This window comes from Plodia interpunctella, chromosome 21 (assembly GCF_027563975.2).
Source record: "Plodia interpunctella isolate USDA-ARS_2022_Savannah chromosome 21, ilPloInte3.2, whole genome shotgun sequence".
Classification (NCBI taxonomy): Eukaryota; Metazoa; Arthropoda; class Insecta; order Lepidoptera; family Pyralidae; genus Plodia; species Plodia interpunctella.
Window position 1 is genome coordinate 2,120,980 of NC_071314.1, and position 11,508 is coordinate 2,132,487.

Below are 11,508 nucleotides of genomic sequence, written 5' to 3' on the forward strand. Positions count from 1 at the left end.
ACGCTACGCTACTACTGAAATAATTGATTATACTTTTGACAAGTTCTAATGTCTAGCTTTATAATCAGCACACAGAAAGGGCCCAGACAAGAGGTCCAACTGCGGAAAATAATAGTCGTCGAGGGAAGTAAGAAAGTCTAGCTTTGTCTAGCTTCCCTTGTCATGTTGAAGCCGGCGGCGGCGGCGCGGCGCCAGGCTCCGATATACTTATTGATCTGTGCTTGATATGGCTTGTGTTCTTGATATGTATTTGTTTATTTACATAGTCATTCAGGATGTTTGAGTTTATTGTTAACTAGCAACCGGCTTTAGGCCTTAGGCCACAGCTGGACATAGGCCTCACCCAAAGTACGCCGCTGCTATCGGTTTCGTGTTTTACGCATACAGTCGTACGCTGAAATCTTTCTCAAGTCATCGCGCCATCTAGCCAGTGGCCCACATTTTGCTTACCCATGCGTGTTCTTCATTTGAAAACTCATGAAAACACATGGTCAGCCTGCACCTTGGCAAATCCGAATTGGTACACTACTGGCTAATCGTTTCAAAAGAGTTATATATAACTCTTGTTTATATACATATATCTTATATATGTCTTACAATCGATGAGTCACATTAGGGGCTTCATGTTTTATGTGACTATGGAGCAGTTCAATTCATGGCTCAATTATTGTTTCGCCCAAGCTGCCCCTACTCCTGCTCCATAGAAGATCTGAATGAGGCTAATGACGTAAATTGCTGCGGCTACTTACTGATCTAAATTAATATAATTTGTCTGCTATTTCGACTCGAATAAAAAATAGATTTACCAGAAGCTGCTATCGAGCATAGTCCATAAAAATCATCATCTTTCGCATTATTACAGAAGATGACATCTAATAGGTCTGTCAGACTGGCCAGACCGGACCCTGACACGGTCCTTGTCATCTGACGCAAATCCACGCGCTGCTGAATCCACACAAAAGATATGACAACCGCGCATACAATGAATGCCTATTCTATATAAATTGAAAATGACGACCGGGTTTTGCCGTAGGCTCTGTCTAGCCGTAGCGTAGATGTGAAATGAAGGTTCAGAGCGCTTAATTTTCACGAGTCGCAGATAAGTATATTTTTGGGTACATAGAATAGTGAGAGCTCTAATTTGAAATATGCGGCAGGTTTAGAAACTACTTAAAAGTACATAATGTTTAAATCACAATTAATTAAGTAATCTAGAAATGCAAATATATTTAACTGTTATTGAAGTTATTTTAATATTAGACTAACTTAAATATATATGATTAGAAATCGAATGACACAAACTGAAAAAAAAAAGATAAAACACGTAAAATTTTAATTGTCGTCATATTAAAAATACCGTCTGCTGTTTTAGCTGTATTAGTGGCTGTCTTCTTATCACAATCACAATTATTCGAAACGGATCAAAGAAGTTATGGATTCCAAATGGACACTTCGTAACATTTCACACCATTAAACATGTTTATGTATGAAAATAAAAACATAAAATTGTAGGTTTATATCTGCGATTAAATTAGAAAGTAAAGCAAACGAGAGAAAAGTGGAATTTTATCTCGAGAACGGAGGCTTCGAGCAAATTGCCAAATGCTTAAATGATAAGTAGAGATGTAAAAAAACTAGCTTAACTAGTTTGTTCACTTGGAAGAATGCGAAATATCGATCTTTATTGGATATTATCTAAGTCCGGTTTAACTATACATCTTATAATATCAACAGCAACAATCACTGATAGGTACATAACTGAACAGTTCTTACAATGTCACTACAATCGATATCTATCAACTGTGACCGTCTATTTATAACTATGATGAACAAGTACACAAACTATCAGTTAGTACGGATGGAACTATCGGGAAGAAGTAAACATCCGAATAATGACATTATCTCCAATGCGCCAATGCGATGCAACTGCATTTATTTGCCGATCGATATACAAAACGCACTGCATTATGGATTCCCGCGTTTTTTCGCGTCATTGCCGCGCGTTTTTACGTCACTATTTAAAAAATAATCACGCCACTGTTCACCCTTTCACCTCAAATTGACTGTCACTTGTATCCTTAGTAAATTAAACACGTTTAATGTCACTGTAAATATAAATAAACATTGATGCTACACTTACTACGTTCGTGGCGTAACTGAACCGACTAGCCACCGGCTGGGAGCGCGCAGGACGCTTGCTAGTTCGCGCGTAATTATAAGCTAGCCGAGTTTGAATAGTACGTTCATCGTGTACACAACAGTAGAAAGCTGGGTGCGATTAGATATGGTTGGGTTGGGGGCCCATTCATGACGGGGAGCGCATCGTGATAACTTCCGCATTCATGGCTGCGTATAAAAAAATGCTTACCTGTGTACAAACAATAGGGGTCGTACCGAAAACGCGACGCTCGCATTGAAGGGTTACGTTCAATAAATATAAACTTGAAGAGAAAAAAGCCTTATGAACATTTCCAAATTTTTCTTATCAACATAAGTAAATTGATTTCTGAAATTAAAATAATAATATTTATTATAAAAATTGTCATAAAATTATGACTAAAGGAAAGGATAGTTATGTGGTAGTACCTACCTAATCATTTTGTGTCATGCTTGGGAGGAGTTGGAAGAGATCTTTGCCCAACAGTAGGACGGGTATAAAGTCGTCACGGGCGGCGTTAATGTTCTTCGTTAACTCTGTACTCATACAAGTTCAAAATCGTAGAACTAATGAATAATGTCGAAATATAATCGCTCAATACTTTTAGGCTTTATATGTATGTCAACAAAGCTGAATTCCGCAAACGAGATGTTATTAGTTATTCGCACATAGATACTGTGCGAATGGCCAACTTATATAGGCTTCTTTAGTTTTGAGTAAAGAAAAATACAATTTATTTCATACAAACTTTATTTAAATCGAAAAATAAAATCTACAATAATCCTTTAGTTTAAAATTAATATGTATAGTTATAAATTTGTTTAGCATCTCGTACTGTCCCTCCGCGACCTGCAAGGCAACTTTACCCTCTCGTTACACTATCCCCTCAATTTCAGAAATCACCACCACTTATATCTGGTAAACAAATTGTCAATATATAAAAAATCCAACTGCTTATATTTTAAGTGGTTTTTTGTCACTCAGTATTGTTATAAAACTGGGATTATAAAATATAAATTATGTAAAAAATAGATTCTTTTTCTATAAACACAATTTCAATTCTATTTTATGAGCAGCAATTATTTATCATCAAATCCAAAAATACCATGATATAACCACACTAAGCCAACAAATACAAACCAAGGGTATCCAGGAGCTATATCTGTCTCATTCAGTTGCAGGATTTCATACTACCAAAAAAGATAGAAACACATTCGCCTGTGTTCATTGGCTTGGTGTGAACATAGCATTAGAGATCGCCACTAGCAAATGAAATGTGAAAATAGTCCCACTTCTGATTATTAAACTGGCAAATTACATACATGTTATAAGCAGTCGGATAACAAAACTTAGTTCCAAGCCAGATATAAATGATAGTTGTAACTTCTTTACAATTAACTTAACAAATTATATTAACTCTTTTATAGCTTAATTACAATGCAATAATTTTATTTCTTTAATAAAAATACATATCTCATTTATCAAAGAACACTACCTTATGTTTTCGGTAACAAATGAGGCACATTATTATATATTTATGTCCTGTAAGGACTTGTATATTATGTACATTGGACTGATACATTATCATTATTATATATTCAATCTTCAGTCCATTCTTAGGTACTTTAAGTGAAATTATTTAATCACATAACTTCGTTTAAACTTTACAGGTAGACTTGGACCACACTTGGTTTTGGTACCGATTTATATAATAAAACTAGTACCAATACTGAAACTAGCACATATATAAACCATTATATACCAATATACAGCTAATAATAATTCAATCTACAAATATTTCAACAAAATATCAACTAACCCTATACAGTAGTTACGCATTTTTGTATAGTTATGGAGTCAGCGTCCGATGCACTATGGGGTAAGCGCAAACATTCAGGGTCTTCGTACTGACGCGGTTCATCCAGGATTATATTTTGGGACAAATCTGGTTATGGAAATTACTACAATATACGTCAGAATTATTTGTACATATATGAAATCAAGAAATAAGTTTTACCGTAAAATTAACATAGTCATTGCTATTAATATAAAGTCGTTTACATAACAACTTATACAATTCGGAAGATATTGAATTTATATTAATAGTCATTAAAAATTATATCGAATCAAAATTCTTTTTTCAACTTATGATGATACACATCACTTATAGACGTCAAAATATGGACTTCAAAACTTTACATATGAATATAAATTGATTAATGTTCTGGTGTTGTCATACCATGTTTCTATAAATCGTTTTTTAAAATATATTTTAATCTAGATACTAACAAAAACAAAGCCAAGTAAGGTCCAAACCACATCAACAAATTGCAACTGCAAGTTTTAATTTGGTTCTTAACATCAATGGTCTCATAATCACATTAATAAAACATAATTCAAGGCGTAAGAGGTCGCTACAAGTAGCGAAATGAAAAGAAATCCTATACTTATCAGATTGGTGGATATTGTATTAGAAAAACTATAATTCAAACCACAATAGTACCTTTTACTCAAGATGACGAAGATATACAAATATATGGATACACATGTATGTATTTTTGTGCAATTTAATAAAATAGTTCTGTTAATATTTATAATTTTAGCAAATTTTAACCCAATAAAGCTTCAAGGAAGTATAAATATTTCTTTTCCTAAAAGAATAACTCTTTAACATAGAAATAATAAATGTTGCACAATTTTAAAGATTTTGGTGAGTTCTATACAAAATCTATACAGTCTATAAATTTAAAATCTATAATTAGCACTCTTAATTAAGGTTTTTGAGAAAAGCACTCTTGGTAATAGTATCCACAATTAATATTACTAATAAAGAACATCATAACAAGATATCAATTCTCATTTACTATGAACTGTAAATTTGTATTATATATCATAAGAAATATTATATCTGAAAAGATTGCTATCTGTAGCCTCTGGTTCTATATTAATGAAAATTATATTTTCATATCTGTCTAAAGTTAAATGCATTAAGATAGTAGCTATAAATATAGATAAAATAAATATCTATAGGGCTAATTTAATCTGCCTGGTCCACATGTTAAACTTACTTCTTAAATATCCAATATACCGTTTGTACTATTGTTTATATCGGACCGCGGCCCGGAACGGACTTTAATGGAGACACATAGATATAGAATAGGATATATAATATACTACGAAGGTCTACCTACAGTCAGAGAACTAAACGGAATCTACTTAACGCTAAGTCGGGGTCGAGGCGAGCGATAAAAACAAAAAATCAACAACAGAATTTAACCGTATAAAAACGCAGTCATCTTTGGATCTCGCGCACGACTGGGCCGGGTGTCGCCGGCCGAAGAAATATGAAACGTCAAACGTACTTTGGCAGTACTAGAAGGCACCGTTATTCCCGCACGCTCACAGGTAACCACAATTTACACTACTTAACTAGGGTGATTTCGGTCGCTACTTGACGAGACGACGACGCAGGCGATTGCGGAGAGCCAGCGCCGGCGCCCAAGGTCCCGACGCCCGCTTGCCCAGCGCCTTCACGCAGCGCTCCGACGCCAGCTTGGGGGCCGCCGGCTGGTCGCAGCGCGGGCGCTTGCTGGGCGGCGCGGGCGCCTCGCGCGCCGGCGACGCCGCGTCGTTGCGCGAGCGCAGCGCGCGCGGACGCGGCGCCGGCGCGCGGCACGGCTCGCCCGTGGTGGAGTGCACCTCGTGGTCGGGCGCGTCGGGGCGCCGCGCGCGCGCTCCGGGGCGCCGCGCGCTCAGGTTCTCCTTGCAGCGGTCAGCGCGGGCGGGGCGCGCCGCCGGGCCGCGCCGCGCCGGCCCCGGGGCGCGCGGCGAGTTTCCCGCGCGCAACCGCTCTTCCGCGCGGAGATCCCGCGGGGCGCTCCCGAAACTCCGCGTGATTTTCTGATTGAGAGGCGTCGAGGGCGCGGGCGACGGCGCGGGGAACACCCGCCGCCGCGCGGCGCGGGTCCGCTTGCCGTCGTCCCCGCCGGCGGCGGCCGGCGCAGGCTCGGCCGGGGCGGCGCGGCGCGGCGGGGCGGCGGGGGCCGCGGGCCCGGCCGCCGGCGCCCGCCTGCTGAGGATGACGACGCGGTCGAGCGCGGTGGTCGCGGCGGGTTTACCCCGCGTGGCCTGCCTGGTGTGCGGCCGTTGCTGGATCTCCTCGTGGTGAGACCGCAGCACGCGATCGTTGGGAGTGACGACGTCTTTCCGGACGTCGCCGCGAGGCCGACGGCCTCTCACCCTGGGCGGAGCCTCGGTGGGCGAACTGGACGAGACCTCGTTGATCTGGATGCCGCCGTCGTCGTCGGCGAGTAAGACTTCTTCCTGCGGGTTCCCCGCGTCGCCGCCGGCGCCGGGTCCGGCAGTAATAACAGGAGTGCGTCCGGCCTCCGGCTCGGAGTCCCCGCTGACTTCAGGCAACACGGTGACCGGAAGAGGCGAGGGCTCGTGTGAAGTCTCAGATTCTGGATTGCTAGCTATCTCCTCATACACATCCGCCAACGTATTGACGATGCGACTCCGATTCAAAAGACGCGCCATAAAGTAAGACTCGGCGGGATTTCCATATGTAGTCATAGTCTCAGTATCTTCTGATTCTTCAGGTTCCTTGGAAGTCTCCTCTTGAGGAGCTACAGACAATCTGCCGTCAAGCGTCGCACACGGCGGCAGGGGAGTATCTGGAGAGGGCACGGGTCTATCAACATCGGAATATCGAGTCATGATAGTTAGCCCGTTCTGTGGTACTTTTTGGATGTCTGCTTCAGTAGTTTCTTGTCTGGTTTCCTCTGACTTGGGCGTGGCCGGTGGGGGGACCGGATTGGCGGTGGACTGAGGTTTTTGAGAGGTGGTCCTTGAGCGAAGTACTGTGGCTCTTGGTGGCCCAGGAGGATCTAGCATGAGGGTGACTACAGAAGTGTTATCGGCTCGCATTCGGGTGTTTGACCATCTGAAAAAAAAATTACCAAACTCTGACTACTCGACTATGTACTACTACATACTATTTAATGTCAAGCTGAGATATTTGAAACTGTGTGACTACAAAATACAAACCTCTCCAGAGCATGGTCCACCAAACTTTTGGAAGGATTAAGCCAGTCCCGAGGTTGATTACCATTGCCTCCAACCAATGCCGCCTCATTATGCCGCTCTGTGGCCTGCACAAGGCTCACCGCACCCTCTGGTGATAACATGTTCCATAAACCATCTGTCCCAAATATTAGACACCTGAAAAGTCACAAATAATTACTTTACTGATTTCTAAACCTTGTTATAGATCTCTTAAGCTTCAACTATAATTAATTTATATATTTGATAGGAAGACCAACAGCCCAAAAGCATATATTTGATAGGAAGATAACAATAAGTCCTCACAAATAGAATTTGAATGGGTAACTAAGAGGTTAAACATTTTTAACAACTTTGAGACAAAATAAGTAAATTGACCTGAGAATCTTGAAAATAATGCTTTATTGGTTTTATCCACTTTATCACTTCTGTAAATTTACTATACATGTACATACAACTTTACTGATGTTACATAAAATCATTCATAGATTTTGTTTCTACATAATTGTTTTTTAATCAACTTTCTTCCATAACTTACCTAAATCTTGATGGGTCAATAGTCAGAACACCAACATCAGGGTCTGGGCTGACTATAAACTCGTCATTATTAGGGTTGTAGCTCCAAAGATCACCCAATGACCTGGCTACAGCCAAGAAAGGTATCTCATCCATAGGAGTATTCTTCTTAATAGGTCCCTTGTGCCCGATACGTGGCCTGTTCCATACAACACGTGGCACACCTGCTTTGGAGACAACTTTTCCGCCACATCGTTGGATTCTCTCTATTTCTGCTGTTGATTCCGGCTTGTGATCTGAGGTTAGTGGTTTAGCGGCCCATTCTTCACAGCCTAAAAAAATTGCAGTTTAATCTTGATTAATTTACAAATCCTACTAATATTATAAATGTGAATGCAGCTAGTATTCTGATAATTTTTAAAACTATTTCTTATGTCCCCATTTCAAATTTTCATTTAAAGGAATTTTGCACAAATCAATTCAAATTTATGTGAATATAATATTACAAATAAACTTATAATCCATATCTACCATCTTTTTGGTAACCAAGTACAATAGCGGAGTCTCCAACGTGTCCAATGTATATCTTGCCCCTGCGAATGAAAGCTACGCTTGCAGTGGTTCCCGCAGTACTTGGTAGACCGGTCACTGTTTTTGGCCATTTCTCTGAAAATTTTGATGGGTTTATTAGAAGTGGGTATAGATGACACAATGTGATTGTTTAACCTACCAAGATTTACATATGCCTTACTTTTACAGCTAAGTTGCAATAAGTAAAAATCTAATTGTAACCATTCTGATAAAAATTAGCAGGCAATGTTCATAATTATATTTCAAACAATAGTTTCCTCAAAGAGTTATAAATATATAACTTTATGCATCATCATAACATATATCTGTTGTATCATAATTCAAAGTTGACCTCCACAATATCACATAACACACAATGTAGGAGGAAACTTTGACTTAACCTGAAACCAGAAGAACTGCTTTCACTTTGCCAAGAGTCTGAGGGTTTCTCAAGTAAAAATGCTTACACTGCAAGCAATATGATTATTACTCTCACAAAGAGAATTCGGGCGTTTGAAAAACTTTTGTTGACTCAATGTCAAACCACTCAAGAAATAACGAACGCCTAACAAGGTCGATAAGCGTTTACAATCACTCGCCAGTCTCCTTGGAACTCGCTAGAAAACGTGGTTTGGCATGATTTTAATAATGTTTTGAACTCGAAGCAACAAAATCGGATAGTTTACCTAGTTCTTTCCACATGTTCAAATGGGTCAACATGTAACCATTGCGAATAGCTTTCAGCACGTCCTCGTCATTATCAGACCAAAACTGTCTCTGCTTCACAATAGAATCCATCAAGTGTTCCTTAGCGAAAGCTGCAGCTTCACTCCCGCCATGCCCATCGTAAATCCCGAAGAAAGCATACTCCAAGTCCCTCTCATCTTCAGTTTGTTGATATGCAACGGAGAACAAGTCTTCCATATACTTTCTCCCGCCTTGGCTACAATGGCCAGTTACACGTAAATTAACACCAATTGATGCAGGCATTTTAACACTATTAATCTACACAATAAACAACAAAATATTATGATTTCATTGTAACACAAACGTTTCCATCCTAGACATTTTGCATTTGCAATTACGCGAGTCGACTGACGACAGACAGATCACGTGGACATATCGATCACAAAGCGTGCCTAGTTCTAATGGGATATCCAATGAGTGCAAAAGAGACAAATACAGTTTTATTTTTTCGTGTCTAAACAAAATGGACGCCGTCACCTTTCCGCCATTTTCGATTCATCACCAGTATGAAGACTATTTATTTAAATTAAACCCATGAAGTTGATTTTCTTTAATGATAAACATTAATTATTCTATACAATTTATTTCATGATTTTTAATTATACAAAAGTTACCAAATATCACAATAAAAAAGGTTATGCTAATGCAAGAATCGGATGTTAATAAGCGGAAATTTCCATCCATAAACATTTTATTAATCCCCTATACACTTTTCCAATACAAACTTTGATACAATGGAACCGTAGATACGTAAGAACATAACATTGTTTTTATCTGTTGTTACATTACATTGTAATGTTCAATCAGTGTTGGTACTCCGACGAAGTATCCCTATCAGGTTGACAGCATGACATGCATCCTGCATTGATCTTTATGTCTCGGTCATAGAGACGCATGTTTTTTTATTTGTGCTCGTTCAAGGTGAGGAACTAACTCCGTAGCTAGACAAGTTCCTTGAAGTGGCTAAATATAATCATATGAATGAGCTAAATCGTGTCGACCGAGCAAGTGAATGACATGACAGTTGCTAACCAGATTAAAAGTTCTAATATCTGTTGCAATAAGTAGTTCGTGAAAACTTGCCTGTGGCCTAATTTCTGAATAAATGATTTGATTTTGAGACTACATTTCATTCCAGGATATACATTTTCTGTGGAAAATGCATGCCGGCGAAGCCGCAGTTTAAAGCTAGTATTGCTATAAAATCTCTATCTAGTAGGTACCTACCTAGGTAAATTAAATAATATATTATCTAGGTATGTAACATAAAATAAAAAACACACTTCATATTTTTACTATATCTATCTATACATAAATTTAAATATTGACAAAACAGAACTAAATTACATTACAATTTATTCTTCAGTAACTTCCCAAGGCTTTTCTGGTCTGTTCCAGTCCCATGCATTAGGTTTTTTATAAACCTCCAATTCTTCTAACTTTATCCCCCCATTGGCAACCTCATTCAGAAATTTCTCAACTCTACCACCTTGAAGAGGTTTGATGTCGCAGTACATTTCACTTATGCCAAATTCTAGGCATCGTTGGGCAAAAACTCGACCTAAGTTGATGTAGGCACAGGTGTCATTAATACTATAAAGCTGCTTGCGTAGCGCCCACTCTGATGTTTTTGCTTGTATCACTGGTCCGTTTAAATAGTGAACCACTTGTGCTGTAACTGTTCTTTTACTTGGTATGAGGACTAACCTGAAAAATAATTATAACACAAAAATCTCTTTTTAATCAGTCACTGTCGGTGAGCAAGACCATTTGAGGAGCGAGGATGTATCATTTACAAATTATTATTTTAACTTTGACCAACCAAGTAACTTAAAAAGATAAAAATTAATTCCAATAATATTACTTTGTTTATATATTGATACTGATTATTAATAATAAATCTTTGGTGAAAAGATAAAATATTACTTACTTATGCCAAAATTTCCTTCCAGGTTTGTCAAGGTGATAGCCGTCGGGCTTTCGGGCTATCCTGATTTTCTCCAAGTTCCTAGGGTTCCTGTTTATGAATTCTGCAGAATAGTAAGAGTTGAATCTACAATATAGTGGTACTAAAAATATTTTGTTAGGAGTATTCATCGCGTTATGGAAATGTAAATCCTTTTGTTTCAATTGTAGAGGTTCTAATTTCTTTTTCATAAAATAAATAAATTTAATTCTGCTATTCTTCTTTGTAACCTCAAAATTGAGTTGTTGATATCAAAGTCAAATTGTGACATTGTGTTGTGTGAGTGTCACATTTGTCACTTATTCCTTTTAACAATAAAGTTCTCACTTTATTGTTAAAAGGAATAAGTGACGTTTGCATTTTTTCTTTTTAATAAAACAAAAATAACCAACAACCTTTGATAGTATTATATAATATTTTATTGTAATTTAGTTTCATTTAATAATAAAATATAGTAATTTAAACTTCTCCTATTTATTTGATTCTT

The 11,508-nt window shown here is 38.6% G+C and overlaps 3 protein-coding genes across 4 annotated transcripts in view; all 3 read right to left on the reverse strand.

The window, feature by feature from the left end:
• spdi (split discs) overlaps positions 1 to 2,182 on the reverse strand; it is a 48,791-nt gene extending 46,609 nt beyond the window's left edge. Inside the window, exon 1 of one of the 2 annotated variants that reach the window (XM_053761608.1) lies at positions 2,054 to 2,182. The gene's annotated coding sequence lies outside the window, so the exon portion shown is untranslated. The remainder of the gene's footprint in view (positions 1 to 2,053) is intronic. The other variant, XM_053761609.2, reaches the window with a different exon arrangement.
• A 708-nt stretch (positions 2,183 to 2,890) lies between these two features.
• Positions 2,891 to 9,434, reverse strand: Pp2C1 (Protein phosphatase 2C). Its single transcript, XM_053761243.1, has 5 exons — positions 8,995 to 9,434; positions 8,270 to 8,404; positions 7,761 to 8,070; positions 7,208 to 7,381; positions 2,891 to 7,103 (listed from the first exon to the last, which is right to left on the reverse strand). Exons 1-5 carry the CDS (start codon positions 9,296 to 9,298, stop codon positions 5,606 to 5,608), a joined length of 2,421 nt encoding a protein of 806 aa, XP_053617218.1. The 5' UTR covers positions 9,299 to 9,434; the 3' UTR covers positions 2,891 to 5,605.
• A 904-nt stretch (positions 9,435 to 10,338) lies between these two features.
• mRpL18 (mitochondrial ribosomal protein L18) lies at positions 10,339 to 11,299 on the reverse strand. The gene is made up of 2 exons (XM_053761244.1): positions 10,986 to 11,299; positions 10,339 to 10,762 (listed from the first exon to the last, which is right to left on the reverse strand). The coding sequence occupies exons 1-2, from the start codon at positions 11,210 to 11,212 to the stop codon at positions 10,411 to 10,413; spliced, it is 579 nt and encodes a 192-aa protein (XP_053617219.1). The 5' UTR covers positions 11,213 to 11,299; the 3' UTR covers positions 10,339 to 10,410.
• Positions 11,300 to 11,508: the final 209 nt, after the last annotated feature.